At 46.6% G+C, this 19575-nt stretch overlaps 1 protein-coding gene across 1 annotated transcript in view; it reads left to right on the top strand.

Moving 5' to 3' along the window:
* GABRA3 (gamma-aminobutyric acid type A receptor subunit alpha3) overlaps window positions 1-19575 on the top strand; it is a 138000-nt gene that overhangs the window by 68772 nt on the left and 49653 nt on the right. The window contains exon 4 of the mRNA XM_048863788.2: window positions 15184-15251. Coding sequence (XP_048719745.1) covers window positions 15184-15251 — 68 coding nt within the window. The remainder of the gene's footprint in view (window positions 1-15183; window positions 15252-19575) is intronic.

Genomic DNA, 19575 nt, shown 5'->3' on the forward strand with positions numbered 1-19575 from the left:
GACAGTACTCCAGTCATGTGAGTTATCCCACCAAGTCTCTGTTTTTCCAATCACATCATAATTCCTTGACTGTGCCAGGACTTCCAGTTCTCCCAGCTTGTTTCCCAGGCTTCTTGCATTTGTGTATAGGCACTTAAGATAACTCACTGATCGTCCTGCTTTCTTAGTATGAGGCGGGAGCCCTCCCCTCTTGTGCTCTCCTGCTCGTGCTTCCTCCCTGTATCCCACGTCCCCACTCACCTCAGGGCTTTGGTCTCCTTCCCCCGGGGAACCTAGTTTAAAGCCCTCCTCACTAGGTTAGCCAGCCTGCTTGTGAAGATGCTCTTCCCTGTCTTTGTTAGGCAGAGCCTGTCTCTGCCTAGCATTCCTCCTTCTTGGAACACCATCCCATGGTCAAAGAATCCAAAGCCTTCTCTCTGACACCACCTGTGTAGCCATTCGTTGACTTCCACGATTCAACGGTCTCGACCCAGGCCTTTTCCTTCCACAGGGAGGATGGACGAGAACACCACTTGCGCCTCAAACTCCTTTATCCTTCTTTGCAGAGCCACGTAGTCTGCAGTGATCTACTCAAAGTCATTCTTGGCAGTATCATTGGTGCCCACGTGGAGAAGCGGGAAGGGGTAGCAATCTGAGGGCTTGATGAGTCTCAGCAGTGTCTCCGTCACATCGTGAATCCTAGCTCCTGGCAAGCAGCAGACTTTCTGGCTTTCCCGGTCGGGGCAGCAGATAGATGACTCAGTCCCCCTGAGGAGGGAGTCCTGGACCACCACCAGCAGCCTCCTTCTCTTGGGAGCGATGGTCATGGAACTCCTTTCCCTAAAACAGTGCATCTCATGCCTTCCAATCGGCGGAGTCTCCTTCTGCTCCCTTCCCTCAGATGTATCATCTAGTCCACTCTCTGCATTAGTACCTGTGGAGAGAACATGAAACTGGTTGCTTACCTGTATCTGCATTGCTGGTACATGGACATTCCCTTTTCTTCTTCTGGAGGTCACATGCTGCCAAATTTCTTCACCATCCTTCTGTCCCCGCTGTGCAGCCTGCTCTGAATCTTCAGAACATTGTGTCCATAGAAGCATATCCTGACATCTGTCCAGGAAATCTTCAGTTTCTCTTATGCAACGCAGGGTCGATACTTGTTTCTCCAGACCTTGAACCTTCTCTTCTAATATGGAGACCAGCTTGCACTTTGTACAGACAAGGTCGCTTCTGTCCTGTGGAAGAAAGACAAACATGGCACATTCTGTGCAGGTAACAACAGCTGAACACTCACCATCCATATTACCTTCCTTCTAAGAGCTTCCTCAAGTGCTGTAGTAACTATTCAGAGAAACCTGCAAGATGAAAGCCTCAGTGGGCTCTCCCCAGGTAAACTCCCAGGCAAACTCCCTCTGTTAGCCTCTCTGCTGGTTCTCAGCCGACTGCCTTTTTATAACAGTCAAGCCCACAAAAGGCTCAACTGGAACAAAGCAATCCTAATTCACACTTTTCAAACAGTCAAGCACTCGGTCAAACTGACAAACTGTCCCCGCAACGGACACTCAGATGCTCACCAACACAGCCCGGCTCATGCAGCACTTAGCGTACCTCTTCTTGGACGGATCCCAGGCAAACTCCCTCTGTTAGCCTGATTCCCAATCCCCTTTCCTTTCAGGTCCTTATTGTTAATGGAGTGTCTTTCGCTGCTCCCAGTGGCTCATTCTTAACAAAAGTCCTTCCTCCCAGGGCATGAATGAAATGGAGAGAGGAAAAGCTCTCTTCTTCCCCTCCATCCCCAGGACTGTGCTCTCTCTTGCTAGTCACTATGAAAACACATTGGGGCTCTCACAGGTGGACATGCAATGAAGGAAAACAAGAAACATCCCCAAGTCAAAACCAGTAGAGAGGAGAAAAGTGGCTTTCATAGAATCATAGAATATCAGGGTTGGAAGGGACCTCAGGAGGTCATCTAGTCCAACCCCCTGCTCAAAAGCAGGACCCATCCTCAATTAAATCATCCCAGCCAGGGCTTTGCCAAGCCTGACCTTAAAAACTTCTAAGGAAGGAGATTCCACCACCTCCCTAGGCAACGCATTCCAGTGTTTCACCACCCTCCTAGTGAAAAAGTTTTTCCTAATATCCAACCTAAACCGCCCCCACTGCAACTTGAGAGCTGTTAAGATTGAGGGCTTTGCTGAGAGCTGTTAAGATGTGCCTGAGCTCCTGGCTCTTGTCTCTCTCACTCTCTCAGATGCAGTTTTGATGCTGGAGGAGGCACCAGCAGCTTTCCTCTCTTCACCCCCGCCTGCCCCCAGCCCCTGTGCCTTGGACTGTGCTGGCAGGGCAATGCTGGGGAGGCTATTCTGGTTTCTCTTTTTCCCACCAGCAAAAGCACATGGGCTTGGATGTCTGGAGTTGATGGGCCAGTGTGGCAAGGCCAGTCTTGGGGAGCCTTGTTCTGCCAGATGATTTCTTCTGCGTTGCTGCTCCCAAGCAAGAGCCACAGCCTCTGCAATGTCCCGCAGCACAGAGCAGTAGTCAGGGAGACAGCAAGGGTTTGTTGTTCCTAGCAGAGACCTGGGAGGTGAGGCATTCCTGTTTCTGTCATTCTGGCTTGGTGTATTCTTTAGTGACACTAGATTATTGGGTCACCTTTGTGTTATTCTTTCATCGCCTCCTTTGCTCCTGTTTCCTCTTCCTCTATTAATACTGTAGTGCCAGGCCTCAGGGCGGCCCTGTGGGATTGCATTAGTGAACCAGGGAGTCCACAGGGTCTGGCTGTGTCCAGTAGCCTCAATAGAGAATTCCCTTTGTATTCATTCCAGACCAGTCCTGTCTCTTCTCTACTGTGACACAGACCAATCCTCCTCCATTCACAGGGTTCTCTCACCCATCCTTTTCTTTCCTCCCTCATTGCTAGTAAAAGCTGCACCCTTCTAACTTGGGAGGGGCGCATTCTTGCGGGCGGTCCTGATTCCAGAACCACAGGAAACCCCAGGGATTCCACTCCTAGGTTGCCTTCTGAAACCCAGGTCAGGCTGGCAGGAACGGAAAGTCATGGCCATCTGCTGGCTTATGTGAGGGCCACTGTTGGTCTCCATCCATTCCTTATGGGCAAGTGTTTGCACCAGCAAATTGGCCCCAACTGGCCTGCACTATTGAGACGCCAATGGGCACCCTCTGGCCTGGAGTGGTTCCTTCCTGTTCATTGCTGAGGCTCAGGGTGTCGGGGAGAGTTTACATGTAGTTGTTCAATGGGTGATCTGTGCACTTTGGTCACCTGGGCTGTTAATGAAGCTCTAACTCCAATGAAAGAAAAGAACAGGATGGGTCTCCGCTAACTCCAGGGACTCCGAGGGAGCTGTGCCAGGAATAAATCTGGCCCAGTATATCTTGGACAGCAATGTGGTTCATTTGGCTGGAGACAACAGAGTTTGCAGGGATTGTGTTGTCCTATTTTTGGATTTAGGGTGTGCGGCGTTATTCCCAGCCTACACCCGGCATTTGGCTTGTTCTCTACATGACAGAGATGGGGCTGAGCCAGTGGTGGTGCCAGGGGAGGAGGACCAGGGCAGTGTGTAGCGGGAGAGAATTACTTGTTGACAAAAGGGGTTTGGTTGGTTGAGTAACTAGGGATGTGATAGCAGCACAGAGAGCTTGCTCACACTGAGCTCAGGGGCAGATTATGGCGTGTATGTGCTCAAGACAGGAAGGAATAAGCAGGAGCGGAAGTGCAGAAGAACCAGGGAACGCTGGAGTAATTCCAGCTAGGGGAGTGCTGGCTTAGCCCCTCATTAGTATGATGAGAATTACTCCTGGGGGAATTCTGTGCCACTGCGCATCTTCAGAGTTTATGACCCCCACAGATTTCTTTGCTTCCCTAAGGAAAAATGACTTTCTGATGAGGAAACAAAAGGAAGCCACAAGAGCAGTGACCCTCCCCAGCAGTATGTTTCAGGTGCCCAGGGCTGCCGGCACAGAGGTAAATCACTGTGGGGCAGGGGGCAGGACTGGGGAAGACCCGGCTGATGGCTCTGCTGGGCTGGGGAGGATGGGACTTCCTCTTCCCCTGCATGGCATCTCACTCCCAGGTTTCTTCCCTGGCTGTAGAAAGCTCTGCAAACTCTCCCCTGCGCGCTTCCTGCACCCATCGCTCCTCAGCTGCAGGGGGAGGGATCACTGCACATGGAGCTGCTCCCCCATCCACCCAACCCCCGTGCATCCAGACCCCCTCATACCCAGACCCCCCCACTCAGCCTCACCTCCTCCCCCGCACCCAGAAGCCCCCGACGAACCCCACTCCCTCTGCACCAACCCAGTGAGCCACCCGCACCCAGATCCCCAGCATACCAAGCCCCAACCAGATGCACCTGGATCTCCACACCACTGAGCCCCACTCCCCTAGCATCTGGACCCCACCACTGAGCCCCCCACATCCAGACCCCCCTGCCCAGCTCTATCCCCCCCACACCCAGACACCCCTTCTGCTGAGCCCCAACTACCTGCACCTGGAGCCCCCCTGCAGAGTCCTGTTGCACCGAGAGCCACTCAACAAGCCCCTGTGCATCCAGATCACGCCCCCGACCAGGATCTCCCACTGAGACACCCACACCCAGATTGCCCCACACAGAACGCTCTCAACCCACAGCTGGATCCCCTCTCCACCACTAAGTCCCTACACACTTGGATCCTGCCTTGCTGAGCCTGCCTGCCCACACCTGGCGAACCTTGCACAGAGGGCCAGGGCCCTGGGGTGTTTCTGGGGCAGGCCCGGTCCTTGCTCTGTGTCAGGGTTGCTTGCAGCCTCACCACTGACTACATGTCCTGAAGCGGGAGCTGCACAGTGATCTCCCACTCTGTGCAGCCATTGGCCTGTGCTCCCCAATGCCATGCTGGAGCTTCCACATTTATATGACAAATAAAATTTGCAGAATTTTAAAATATTGTGTGCAGAATTTTTATTTTTTTGGCACAGAATTTTTCAATGTTTTGGAGCAGAATGCCCTCAGGAGTAGAGAATCAAGCTCCGGTTCCCTGCTCCACACCATACAAGGACCTGCTCAGTACCAAAGGGGGCTGGAGAGTGGAGACCCCTGCTTGCAGTGGGTAGGCTCAGTCACTATTGTGTGCTATTAAAGATGTAGTGGGATTTCAAGTCTGCTTGGTGAAGTCCATTGCTCTGCTGAAACTGACGGGACCCCCTGCTACCCAGAGAAAAGGTCTGCCAGAGACTAAAACTGGTGCTGCACTGGATCTTAGCCAGATGGTCCCTGTGATAAAGGGGGGTTGGAGAGCAAATGGGGGAGGTGGGGTGAGTCCGAAGGCCCGGTGTTCAATGGGATTTAATCTCTGCAATGAGAAGGGAGGAACCTGAGGGGGAGCTTCTTGATGAGGGGACTACAGTGCTCCTCCCACTTCAGGAGAGCGCTGCCGTGTTTCTGGTACTCTTTGTTGCACAGTCCCAGCTCTGTTAAGCCTCAGACACATTAATCGAAGGCAGTTCTCCTGGGGCAGCAGCAAAGGTCACAGAAGGAAAAGACATTTCTATTCCTCTTTTATTCCTAGGGCTAAAATTGGAAAGAAATTAAATCTCCAAAATGAGAAGCTGAGAAAATGAAGAATGAGAGAGCCATAAAGCCTCTGTGCGCAGCTGCAGAAATTACCTTCTAGTAGTTAGATGTTTCATCCATCTGAAGATAGCAAGGACTTGGGAGGTGACAAGAATTTAAAGTTTTCAGCCGAGACTCTGCTCAGTGTGTTTCTTCTCCATAGGGATGTTGTGTTTAAATAAATTGCAAAAAGAAGAACAAAGTAGACACAACTCTCAGGGAGAAAGAAGCCTCTGCTATATCACAGCACAGCATCTGACAATCTGCTGCTGTGAGACACTACAGTGTCCCCTTGCTATATCATCACGGCAAGGCACCCAGGAACTCCTAGCACTAACCTCCCACTACATCCCCTCTGCTAGATCACAGCACAGCCTCTGAGAACCTACCGCACTGAGACTCAACTGCATTCCCTCTGCTAGATCATAATACAGCCCCCAGGAACCCCCAGCACTGGGACAGAACCGCATTCCCTCTGCTATATCACAGCACAGCATCTGAGAGCTCCAGCACTAAGACACGAGCGCATCAGAGTGAATAATGGATTATTTTGGTTCTGCAGCAGAACAGAAAAATCCGGGGGGTGGGAGTGGGGGGGAGAATCCACTTTGAACTGAAACCATTTTTAAAAAAAAACTTATCGTCAAATCAAAAAACTAAAAAAAATGCATTGAATGAACCCAAATATCTTTTGTGTCAACATGAAACAATTTTTGTGTGTGTTCTTGTTTAAATTCAGCAGCTTTCAGGTGTTTTTCACCTTATTTAATTTTTTTAATTGGCCAAATTGGAAAACAAAGTGTCATGTTGAAACTCATTTTTTCCCAGGTTTTTATGACTCACTATTTGTCAGATTTGACCTGAATTCACAAATAATTCCAGAGCCCTGAAAATGCTTTTTACTGAGACATTTCTGTCAGAGACAAAATATGTTGCTGAGCTCTAGACATGACTGTAGCCAGGACCCACCGGTACTGCATCTCTCTCATCTAACAGTTCACAGCACATAGCTACTTCCAGGACTGTGATAAAACTGCATCCATCTCAGTTGGCACTTGTATACACCGATCTCTGTTGACCCTGCCCACCTCATAAACATCAGTGCAGCTAACCTCACAAAACCCCTTGGAGATAGGGTGGTATTGTTGTCTCATTTTAAAACTGAGGCATAGGGAGCCTAAGTGACTTGTGTATCCAAAATTATGCACAAAGGCTGGAGTCAATAATTGAATTCAGTCCCTGGCTGGTGCTTTAAACTACAAGCCCATCCTTTCTCTGACATTGCTGGCTTGCAGCAAGCACCTACAACCCAGAAGCTCCTGGCATTTAGGTATGACACTTTTACCTCTGCCATAATACAGCAAAGAATCCAGGAACCTCTAGCATTAAGACATGACTGCCTAACCTCCAATATAGCTCAGCCTTCCAAAAGGAGCAGTGGGGGCAAAAAAACCAAAACTGAGCTTGATAAGTGTATGGAGGGGATGGTATGATTGGACACCCTAGAGTGGCATGTGGCCCATTGGTGACTGCTAGAAGCAAAAATCCACAACAGCTGGAGATGGGACACTAGCTAGGGAGGGCTCTGAGTTACTACAGAGAATTCTTTCCCAAGTGTCTGCCTGGCGGGTCTTGCCCACATGCTCAGAGTGTAAGTGATTGCCATATTTGGGATGAGGAAGGAATTTTCTCCCAGGTCAGATTGGCAGAAACCTTGAGGATTTTTCGCCTTCCTCTGCAACATGGAGCATGGGTCCCTTGCAGGTTTAAACTAGTGTGAATGGTAAATTCTCTGTAACTTGAAGTCTTTAAATCATGATTTGAGAACTTCAGTAATTCAGCCAGAGGTTCAAGGTCTGTTTCAGGTGTAGGTGAGGTTCTGTGGCCTGTGAGGTGCAGGAGGTCAGGCTAGATGATCATGATGGTCCCTTCTGGCCTTAAAGTCTATGAGCACGGCACCTGGGACTCCCTCAGCACTTTGCAGTTGTGCATCACCACTGCAGTATAACCGCACAGCATCTGAAACACCCCAGCACAGAAGCAAGACTGTGTAACCTCCACTATATTGGCACAATACTTGGAAAGCTCCTGCACTAAGCCCGGACTGCCTCACTCCCCAGTTTATTACAGTACACCATTGGGAACACCCCACACTGGGACACGACTGCATCATCTCTGCTAGAATGCAGCCCAGCCTCTGGGATCCCCCAGCACTGCATTACTCCTGCTACGGCACATCACAGTGCAGCATCCACAAACTGACACACAAACATACCAGCAGATTATATTAGGGCTGAGATTCTTAAATAAATAACAGTTGGTGATTACAGCTGAATTTTTAATAACAGCCTTCTTACTTCCCTCCCTCCCCTAATCACTTGTAGAGGCAGTCCCACAGTAGACAGCCAGAGAAGGGAGAGGAATTGAGACAGGGTAATTTGTATTCCAACTCAGCTGCAGCTAGTGCTTCTGAGAAGCAAATAAAAATAGCACTCAGTCATTTTGTAAATAATATCCACCCCCTCGCTTGCCCAGGGAGTCGTGAGCACTTAAATGGGAGATTTCAGGAATGAGTGGGTGGTGAGGGGGTGGCAGGCTGGCTCTGTCTGCAGCACAAAGGATGGGAGCCAGCAAGGAAAAGATGCAGGGACTGGATCATTCAAAGTCTAAGTGATGCACAGCAGCAACAGCCAGGGGTGGGGAGAAAATGGGCCTTTGGCCCCTTATATGAGGCATGTCCCACAAATGCTGTGGCATGGAAGCCCTGCAGTGCCCTGGATAATGCTACTGTAAATGTTCTGCTTGTTGGAATCAGTGGGAGCCGAATCCAGTCGTTGGTGCCGAGTGAATACAGCCATTTATTGTCTTTGCAAGCAGGGTAGATCTGGCTTGAGAATTTCTTGGAAAGAGGGAGGGTAGCTTCTGAAGAGGAGCAGGTATTGGGAATACCAGGGTAATGCTTGGTATTCTGGCCTCTGTTTTACATTTTCATTGATGATCTGCCCCAGCTCTGGGGGATTTCTACAACCCGAACCAAGCAGCATTGCCAGGCGAGGAGGGGCGAGTTAATAAATACTTTTCTGCCCTAGGGTGTGTGTGTTGTGGGGGGGGACCTCTACTCAGCCTGCAGTGCATTGCTTCTGCCTGCAAGATTTCTCCAGATGGCATTAGAAACACAAGTACACCCAGACCAGGGAGTACACTCTTTGGCAAAGAAGGATGGTGCAGTGATTAGGGAACTAGCCAGAATCTTGGAAGACCTTGCGTTCAATTCTTTGTTCTGCCACAAACCCTGAGCTATGCTGAGTGCTCATGACATTCAGTGCAGGAGTCCTGGGCAGTGTGAATCCAAGATCTGTGCTCACTACCATGGGAACTGGAAAGTGTGGGGGAAGAGAAGCTTATGCTCAGTGACAGCTCCTCGGGGGTAGGGGTGGACATTACCTAATCTATGCCATGATCTTTCCTGACGGCTGCAAATGGCCACTGAGGGCACCTTCATATGTCCATTTCGGACATCACGACTGGCCCCTCTGTGCACTGCCAGCCGCTGGTTAACTAACACTGCAGTAGCTGTGTAGGATGAGTCTGGCTCCCTCCCACTCACCACGAACAAATGAGAACACCCCCCGCTGGAATCCCAAGCCCTGAAGGATCTGTTTAGCTTGTCTACAGAATTCCCTGCCTTTCCACCAGGGTGCAAAGGGTGATAAATATCAGTGGATTGTTCAAGAGCCCAGCTTCAGTGGTATATTCCCTGTATTAAACAGTTTATAATACAGCAGTACCTAACTTGGTTATGGCCTTGGTCCCATTGTGCTGGGTGCTGTACAAACATGTCAATGACAGTCCTTGCCTCAAAGGGCTTAAAACAGATTGGTATTCAGTGTCAATAAGCTATCATGCAAATGGGTGTATTGATTAATATTATTATTTCTTATTTGTATGACAGTAGCATGTAGAGGCGCCAATCTGGGAACAGGTACTTCATTGTGCCGGGTGCTGTCTGAACATAGCAGAAGTTTTCTGCTCCAGAAGGCTCATGACAAGACAGAGGGAAAGCAACTGCTCAAGGTCATGCAGCAGAGGCAAGAGTAGAAGGCAGCTCACCAGACTCCAGGCTAGTGCCCTAGTCGCTTGAGAACCCTGCCTCCCCTGGCAGGTTAATGACTCTGTCCTAGATACACAGACCTGGAATCAGCATAGGCCCAGCATGCAAAGTGTGTTTTTCTCAGATGCTTATTGTAATTGCCTCATCCTCCCCTTTCTGCCATCCCTCCTCATTTGTTTATTACACGCCACCTGTTACATCTAGTCATGAGCTTCTTTAGGAAAGGGACTGTGTCTTTATTTTGTGTCTGTACAGCGCCTAGCAGGGTAGATCTGGCTTGAGAATTTCAAAGCCCAGATCCCTGATTGGAGTCTCTAGGTGCTACTGCAGTATCAATACTAGAGATAATGAATAAATTGCACTGACGGCTGGGAAGGTAGCCCACTGGTGGATTAGAGAATGTTAACATTTAACAAATACAATAGCCACTTGCAAACACAATAGGGAAATCAGGGATGTGACATCACAACATGCACCATGTTCATTTTATTATTATTTATTATTTGTAGCCCTGTAGCCCTGAAATCAAGGCCCAGGAGCCCTTGTGATAGGTATAGTACAGACATAAGATGGACCCTGCCCCAAGAGGCTTACAAACTACACATAAGACAAGAGACAACAGCAAGCGGTATTTAGTTTTGATTATTTCTGGCAGTGCATCACAGTGCGCCGTACGTCATACACTGGAGAAAGGTGGGCTAAGGACTTGGCTCTCATGAGTTGTATTCCCTGGTCAACTGCCAGCTTCCTAAGTGACCTTGTACAAGTCTGTTTTTCTCTGTTTCCCTTCTGTAAAATGGGGATCATAACACTAACCTGCCTCCAAGAGGACTGCAAGGCTTCATTCATGAATGTGTGCAACCAGCTTTGAGAGGCTTGGCGGGAAGATGTTAGAGAAGGACCAAGTGTTATTTAATGTTCTGCAGCAGATTTGGTAAAAGTGCTGAAGTGTCCGTGATCCAGCACTCAGCTATTAAATATTTGCTGGGATGTGTGGCGAGATGGCCAGATTTCCATGGGCGAATGATCAGGTTTGCAGATTAGGAAGGGGAGAATTAGCGAGGCTGCTCTGCGTTGTATTTTGGATTGTAGTAGAAAAGGCTGCTCTTTGCTTTCTGCCCAGGTAAAAACAGGTGCAATGTGGTCCTGATATTTGCTTTTCCAACCTAAATATCTGTAAGATTCTGCTAGGGAGAGAATGTATTATTACCACAGAGCCAGTGAACTCATACAGTGCTAAAAGCAATGCATTGCAGAAGTCCTTGGGTTGCATAATATTGCTAGGATCATGAATGACCTTAATCCCAAAGACTGTAGTTTGCTGTGATCTGCTTGTGCTTTTGTTAGTTCCAACTTTCACAGCTCAACTGGAATTTGTAGGTGGGCGGCAGCTATTTTTTGGTGGAAATCCCTCTAATTCAAAGGCGAGTCCGATTCTGCCTCTCCTATATGGCCAGGGATGTCCCTCAGGCACAGCTTAACTGGAGCGGTTCTGCTGCACATGGGTTCATGGGGGCAGTGTTTGTGGAAACCAGCGTGCCTGTAAGCCCAGCTGCATGGGGTCTCTCTGGGGGCTGCCACACAGAGGAGGCTTGGAGGGTGGATGGCCCAGGGGAGGAGCAACAGTGAGGCTGGCAATTCTATGACTCTGGAATCCACTGACTGAAGTCCCCTTATCCCCTATAGAGCACTGTTTGCGGGACTGCAAGGGTCATCAAGTCCAACCCCTTGCTGAGATGCAAGATGTGTTGGTGCGGTGTGACTCCATTGAATTCAGTGGTGTTTACATCAAGCAGAGTGGAATTTGTGCCCAAATCTGTTGGAGTAGAGGGGTGTGTCTGGCTTTTCTAGAAAGGGGTGGGGGAGTCGGGGCTCTCAGGGCCATGTCATGAGGGTGAATGGCCAAGATACAGAGTGGTTACTTAGTCTAGATGTAGAGGATCTACAGGATAAATTGGTTTCTCTCACTCAGGGGGCACAGTGGATGAAGCAAGGTGCTGCCCCTGAGCTCTATGTGGGTGGTAAGATGTGACCTATTGTGATCTTTGGACCAAGATGGAAGCATGGATAGTGGAAGGTGCAGTCACGTGCTCTGTGTTGAAGGTAATGCAACGCTGGCCTGTAACAGACAAAAAGACTGGAAGAGGATTTGGCCAGGATGTGCAGGGTGCATTCCTGAGAGAGAGGTTGAATGGCTATGGTGTCCCTCTGACCTGATGATCCTAGTTGCTACCACATACCCTTGGGGCTACAGGCAACTAGGTCTAGTTTAGAGGTAGCCTTGGTAACTGATCTGGTCCCCGTTCAGTCCCAGGAACAGGGGGACACAAAGGTGGTGATATTTACAGCCATCTTTGTCCCCTCCCCTCCTCAACTGCACCAAGCAAGTCTTGGCTACCGCTTGAGGCCATGGCCCAATGCTTTTCCTGAGGCCATTTGACCTGCGGTTTCCAGAACATCCCTGTGACTATAACTGTTTTAATTAAATGGTCTCTTTGATGGATGGTGACGGCTGGACATCCTGATGGCTGACACTGGCTTTCTCAATTATTATTCACTGTGCAGTCTTTGGCATAATTTAGTAACTGACTGTCCAATACATTGTAACACTGTGATTGCAGCTATCTATATATTATATTAAGAAGTATCATTTATGCAAGGAGACGGGAAGGAATAAGTACATACTAGACCAGGGAAAGCCCATTGCCCTTGGGAGCTGATATTACCAAATGGTTCCATCCACTTGGATCCAACAGCCTCTGTCCCAGTACATCATGTGCATGGCTTTGTTTTGCACTGCACCGTGAGGTCCTGTCGTGCGACAGTCCTTACTTGTGCTCTCTCTATCAGAGAGTGTGAATGAGTCAGCAGCAGGGTAGGGAGGTGAGCTGTTCTGTCTGTCCTTCTCTTAGTAACCTGACAAGTTTGTTACAGGGATGTGCACTTTCATCCTAGGTTTGCATAGGGTGACCAGATAGCGACTGTGAAAAAACGGGACAGCGGGTGGGGGGTAATAGGCGCCTATATAAGAAAAAGTCCCCCAAAAATGGGACTGTCCCTATAAAAACAGGACATCTGGTCACCCTAGGTATGCAGGTCTCACCGGATAAGCACATGCCAATGTCCAGATGAGGAAAATCCTGGGCCATATCCTGCAGGAGCAAAGGGACCGTAGAGTCTAGGGACTGGACAGTTTACAATAGGCTGCATTCACTGGGACCCTGGATCAGGTCAGATCCATCCAGGTTTGTTTTGTTTGTTCGTTTTTTCCCTCACAACTTCCTAGGCCCAGCCACTCTTCTTCAGCTATTTCTGTTACAGAGGCCTCATTGCTAAGCTTGGTATGGAGACAGTGGGAGTTTCAGCTATGCTGAAACTAACTTTACTAAGAAGGGTCTGCAAAAATTACACCTATTTTTTAATTAAACCCATGTGTGCTGTCATCTTCCTTGGGATTGTGCTTAATGCGAGCTTAGAAATAAAGCCACCAGGATCACTCAAAAGCATGTCCCAAAGTCCTCTCTACCTCCCACAAGCCTGCTAACATCTGCTCATCAATTCCTGTTCCAGTTCTCCAACACTTGAATCCTGCAGGTTGCTTTGTGAAATACAGATCCTCTCGCTGACCCACCATCCCTTGCAACATCTCAACCCCTTTCTGTCTAAGCCTCAAAATATTCCATTCTGCAGACCACAAGGAAGGACCATGGCTGGACCTGGATCTCAGCATGGTGATTAGTGCTGTAAATTATGGATGTCAGGAATGCTGAAAGGGAAGAGGGAGAAAAAGTAATGCATGTTCTCACCTCATTAGAACTTTTTTCTCTGCTATGTGTCTCATTTTGGGTCCTGCTTGGAAGAAGACGGAGAGATACCCTGAGTCTCTAAGAATTACAAAAGTAACTTGCTTTGCTTAGAAAAATGCCTAATTGACTGCTGTGTACTTCAGAAAGTATACTGCACGTATATTTCTCTTTAACCTTTCACAGCATCAAGGGTTACATATATAGCACAACAATATCAGCCACAGGCTGCCTCGGAAGCTCTCCAATCGTAATAACAAAAGACATGTATACTATATTTTAGCCATTAAGGAGAAGACCCTGCCAGAATGCATTATCTTACTTTAGTTGCAAAACTTTGAACTGCAGAATGAAGCCTCATGATGTGGCAAAATAAATTGAAACGTGACAAAATATCCGTCTGAGAACAGAGGAATTTCCATAACTGAATTGATCAATGGGCCATCTTCTAGTCCAGGATCACATCTATAACAGTGGCCAATGCTAGATACTTAGATGAAGCCAGGAATCTCTCTTACTGACTTCAAATGGACAATTCCATCAGGAGGTACCATTCTGGACATCTAGTCTCATTCAAAGGAGGTGAGAGCACATAGTCTAGTCCTAAACTGATTAACATCTGTTAATGGAAGTTTTCCATTCTAAAGGCCAGATTTGGCCGCATTTCTGTGAGATACCTAGTGAGTAGAGCACTGAACTGGGACCCAAGAGGCCTGGCTGTGATACTGACATGCTGGGTGACCTTGGGCAAGTCACATCTTCATTCTGTGCCTCGGTTTCCCCATCTATAAAACAGGAATAATGATACTGACCACCTTTGTAAAGTGCTTGAAGATCTACTGATGGAAAGTGCTATATAGGAGCTAGCTACTATTATTATTATTCACATTGAGCAGTACTTAACTCTGACCTGGCTTCAAGCACTTTAGCACATGCTTAACTTTAAACACATTCTTTACTCCCATTGAAGACAATGGGATTTAAGCAAGTGCTTCAAGATAAGCACGTCCTAAAGCGCTTTCCTGAGTTGGGACCTCCCAATGATTTGGGGCTGTTCCTGGAATAAGACATTACTTGGCATCAATACAGGTAGTAAAGTCTGGCAGCTAGGAGATTATAGCAGACAGGTCAATACTAGCTTTTCGAGAGCTATCATTTTTCATGAAAGAGACAAGTAAGAAAACAGCAAATGCAATGAGAGTAAAAGGCAATCCAAATATTGATTCTTGCACATTTAGAGAAACCCAAAACTTTAACAAAACCAGGGTTTCTTAAAACTGGGGGGAAATTCAATGGCCTACTGATCAGGCTGGCAAATACAAAGGGATTTTGGATGAGAGTTTCACAACGTCAGGGTTTACCTCTATACTTAAGATGGATAGAACCATAGAAAATTGTGCATTGTGTGACTGTGTACATTATGTAAATATGCACTGTCTGAATGTACTAGGATATATCCATCCTTGGTGTAACTCTGTGGAAGTCAATGGAGCTTTCCCAGAGATGAATTTGCCCCATTATGGATTATAAAATTGGCCATTGTTCACAACATGATGGTGATGACAATTCAGCACTACAGCAGGGAGGCATCTGGTATGAAAAAACAATGAAATGCTAAAATCTTTTCTGTGCAAATGAAAATACTTCTCTAATTACTTTTCTCTCTTGTTTTTCCCAGACAGCGTAACTGAAGTCAAGACAGACATTTATGTGACGAGTTTCGGCCCTGTCTCAGACACAGACATGGTAGGTGCTGTATAGAGGTCTGACTCTGGGACTCTGGGCGTGTGCATTGTTCTTTTTGTACTGGGTTAATTGGACAAAAGTATGAACTATGGAAACAATGTGGCAAGAAATCTATCCAGGTTGCCTGCGAAATTTCTACTCAAGCATAAAATCTGGGTAGTGTGCATTATTATTTGTCATTTGCAATAGTGGCAGCCAGCAGATATGGAGCTGGAGATATCTTCAAGAGGGCAACAGTCACAGTAATTCAAGAAGCATAAATTCGTACAGCATAAACCACAGAACTAGATGAGGTCTCATTCCTCTGTAACAAATACCAAGAAATCCCATTCTGTTGCTTTTGGTGGGAGCTTAGTGCAGAAAGCAGTTGCAATAGAAGTTCAAAAAAAGACTCTATTTTGGTTTCACATCTTCTTCTCAATTCCATTTTGGTTTTTGGAAATCCACCAAACATAATCATTGGCATTACTCTAAATCCAGGTACAATAATCTGTGAAGGAATTTCTGTCAGTATCCTTTGGACTAGAACTGGATGAAGGTTTTCAATCAAAGCTCTTTTTCGGTGACAAATGCAGATTTGTTAACACCAAAATGTTTTGCAGATTCATGTCAGTTTTGCTGAATTGTTCATGTTGAGAAAAAAGCACCAACAAAAAACATTCTACAAATGTCGAAAGATTTCAACATTTTCAAAATGAATCATTTCAATGTATCAATTCAGAACAACTTTTTGTTCAAAATTTCCAAAATTTAGAAGTATTTTAAAAAATGCTCAAACTGAAACAGAACATTTTGGTTTGGGTCAAACAAAACATTTCATTCGCCCTGAAATGAATTTTTTTCAACTTCTTGGTTCAATAAAAACGCTTGAAAATTTTTCATTTTGTGTAGACCCAAAATTATTTTTTTATTATTATTATTGTTTTTCAGAACTGCTAGCAAAACAAAAAAATCAGTTATTCACACAGCTCTATTTTGCAAGCTAAGGGTACTTCTATATAGGGCTAAAAGAAACTCAGCACAGCCGCAGCTGGCCCAGGTCAGTTGTCTTAGGCTAGTGGGGCTTGGGTTGTAGGGCTAAAAATTATGATGTAGACTTTTGGGCTTGGCTGGAGGCTTTGCCAGCTGGTCCTGGCTTGGACAGCTGTGGCCATGCAGCAGGTTTTTTATCCCTGTGTAGACATGGGCCAAAAGGTGAAATACTGGCCCTGTTGAACTTGATGGGTATTTTTCATTGACATCGTGGGGGAGAGGGGGGCAGGATTTCTCCCTATGTTTCATTGCTCAGCGCAGCCATTTGGGACATCCAGGTGCATGGAAGGGAGAGGGGAGGAGAGACATGTTTACTCACCAGAAGGACGTCCATGGAAACCGAAAGCATTTTCTAATGTGGTCCAATTGTATCTCCAATTGCTGGGACACGTTGTGCCGCTTCCCATCAAAAAGAGGCTTAGACCCCTGCTCGTTCTTTTGATTTAGAGGAGCATGGATCTTGTCTTTTAATCCTTTTTTTCCTGCCTGATGAAGCTAGGGTGTTTTGCGTGTTTTTTTCAGTGAGTGCAAACAAAGGGAAGCAAATTGGGGGGTACCACCAAAAGAGCAAGAGCTTCCTACAGCATGATTCTGCCTCCCTTACTCATCTTGAGTAGCATCTTTCTTCATAACCAGCCCCGCTTTCTTCATTGTGAGTACTCATGGAGTAAATTACGCGGTAAGAGTGTCAGATTCTGACCCTATGTAAGTGGGGCAGACCATCCCCCTTCCTTCACCAAACTGCCCTAAGTGCCTGAGGCAAATATACAGGGTAAGAGAGAGAGAGAGAGAAAACAAGTGAACTGACTGGCATATTCTGACATGTTTAATGAAAATTATTAATGAAAAGGCCTGAGGACTGAATCTAGGTTTGCATTCCCTCAACAGTTTGTCTTCTAATTAAAACAGAACTGTAGAGCATAATTAACAGTGAGCTTTCTCAAAAGCATTTCTTGCAGCTTGTATTGCACAAAAAGAGGATTTGGTAGTTTGTGTTTATTTTTAAATTACATGCTGGCATCATTAGTGGGGACCGACACCCTGGTGTGTGCCTCATCTCTGAGTGTCATTTCATCTTGGATTTCCCCACACTATTGGATGCTTTTTTGGCTTGAAGGTTCTCCCTAGCAGGGGGACAAGAATTGAATCCAAGCAGGCTTGGGCAGGATCAGTGTCCTAAAACAACCTTCCTCCAAACCTCTAGACCCTAGAGGATTTCATTCTCCATGTTCATTCAGCCACGGACATCTCTCCTGCTGCTCTACCAACGGGCCCTCACTCAGACTATTAGCACTGGTGATCAGAGGAATTAGATGAGAATTAAATCTCTGAATTTCGTTCTGATGCCTCCCCCCATCAGAGGAGTCTGTCTTGCTTTGGAAGGACCACTCCCTGCAGGGTTAAAAGTTAAGTTAATGTCACTCTAGCTGAGAGTATTAATCTCATCTGAGTTCTCTCTATCCATCTTGTTCTCTTTCACACCACAGCAAAGACTAATAATATATTCAGCAATCCCAGCCCTTAGGGAGTATCTGATAATTACTTTCAAGGTGGAGCATATTTGATTAAGGGAGCATGTATAATGAACTGTGAAGAAGAAATATGAGGTATTGAAAAGAGGAAACTATTCTCCACTGTGTGATTTGACAAAATGAATTTAAAATTATAAAGACAGTTAAAGAATAATAAATTTTCTCTCCTCTTGCATGCTTTAGTTCCATAGATTTTGCCTGTGCATAGCAGATGTGCTACTGCGTGCAGTTCTGGTGCTGAGCACACTTTGAAATGGGTGCTCAAGAGAGAACTCCACAGGGAAAGGAGGATGAACTTGCACCTTTCTCAGGATTGTTTTCCTATCTTAGATAGAAAAGTGAGGAAGTCACTCCTTCCACACTGGCATCTGTCTGATGATCCAGCCCCTGCGCGTACCACAGCCATCATTAGCTGCGATTGAAAGGCTGCCTTGTGCATCCAGATTCAGACAGATTATAATGATGATGAGGGGCCTGGGTGGTAAGGCAAATAATGTTTGCTGTTGAGAGCGGAGAGCAGCTGATTACTAACTACAGAGGAGTGTTGTCTGCTTCTGTCTGACATGGGGTGGGAGGGACTCCAGACTCACGAGCTATTCAACATGAAAAGCATTGGCTGATAAGGTCCACGCTAATGTCAGATATTAGGTGTTCCAGCTGTCCCTCAGCCTGTTAACTAGAACACAGATGAGAATCGGAAAAGTTTCTGTGTCCTGTAGAATGGACTCTGGAGAGGGGCCCTGAAGAGGAGAAGAACCTGAGCCAGGTTTCTGGCATGGATTTTAGTCACAACCCTGGATGGAGAAGAATGTGACCTATAATTTTTGGCTCACCTGGAATGGTGTGTAGGTGCAGGCACTGGGAGGAGGCAAATCTGAACTGGGGGGTCTGCTCTCACATGGGAAGGGCACTGGGGGGCAGAGGAAAGAGACCCTGACCATGGTTTCTCTTCTTCTGAGGATTAGACTCTTAGTACAGAAGGAGAAAAAGAGGAGCTGAGGTTGTGTTCTCTGTGGTATAGTTTGGGAATTGTTCATCAGAGTGAAGGTCCTGAACTAGATTTCTCTTCTCCCTCTGAGAAGGACTCTTTCTCTCCTGACACGGAAAGGAGCAGAGGGCTTTGTTTCACTGTACTTGTTGCTAAGCCTCTTGTCCCCACGCTGCCAAAGAATCATTCAGGGGGCCTTGGAGAGAGATTGCTGCACTCTCTGTTAAAGATGGTTGCTTACAGGCTCCCAAAGGGACCATGGTTAAAACTACAAACTGCAGGTTAAAATATACGGGGGATTTCAGAGAGGAGAAATCATGGGAACAAATGCCCCTGGCCTGGCACACTCTTGTGTTCCTATTTGTTTAGCTACGATTGCATGCCTCATACAGCAGGGCAGAATCTGATGCTAGGCATTTATTTATACCTTGTGGTCAGCAGCATCTGGATGAAGATGTCATGTGTCAGAATTCTGTTTGATTCAGCATAAGAAAAAAATGAAGGCACAGACCCACAGCTGTAGTAGAGCCGCATCATTCCATTGATTGTAATGGAATAATATCCGTTTTAGAGCTGGACAAATAACAGATTTTTAACTTTGTTGGCAATTTCAAAAAGTCAGAAAAAAAAATCATTTCAGGTTGGACCAAAAATTACAGGTGAAGTGAAAAGCTGAAAAATAATTGTTTTTGTGTGAATGAAATGTTTTGCTTCCACCATTTTAAAATGTTTTTGAACTTTAGTTTAAAAATTAAAGGATGAAAAGTCATTT

The sequence above is a fragment of the Caretta caretta genome, chromosome 9, assembly GCF_965140235.1.
Source record: "Caretta caretta isolate rCarCar2 chromosome 9, rCarCar1.hap1, whole genome shotgun sequence".
In the NCBI taxonomy this organism is placed as follows: Eukaryota; Metazoa; Chordata; order Testudines; family Cheloniidae; genus Caretta; species Caretta caretta.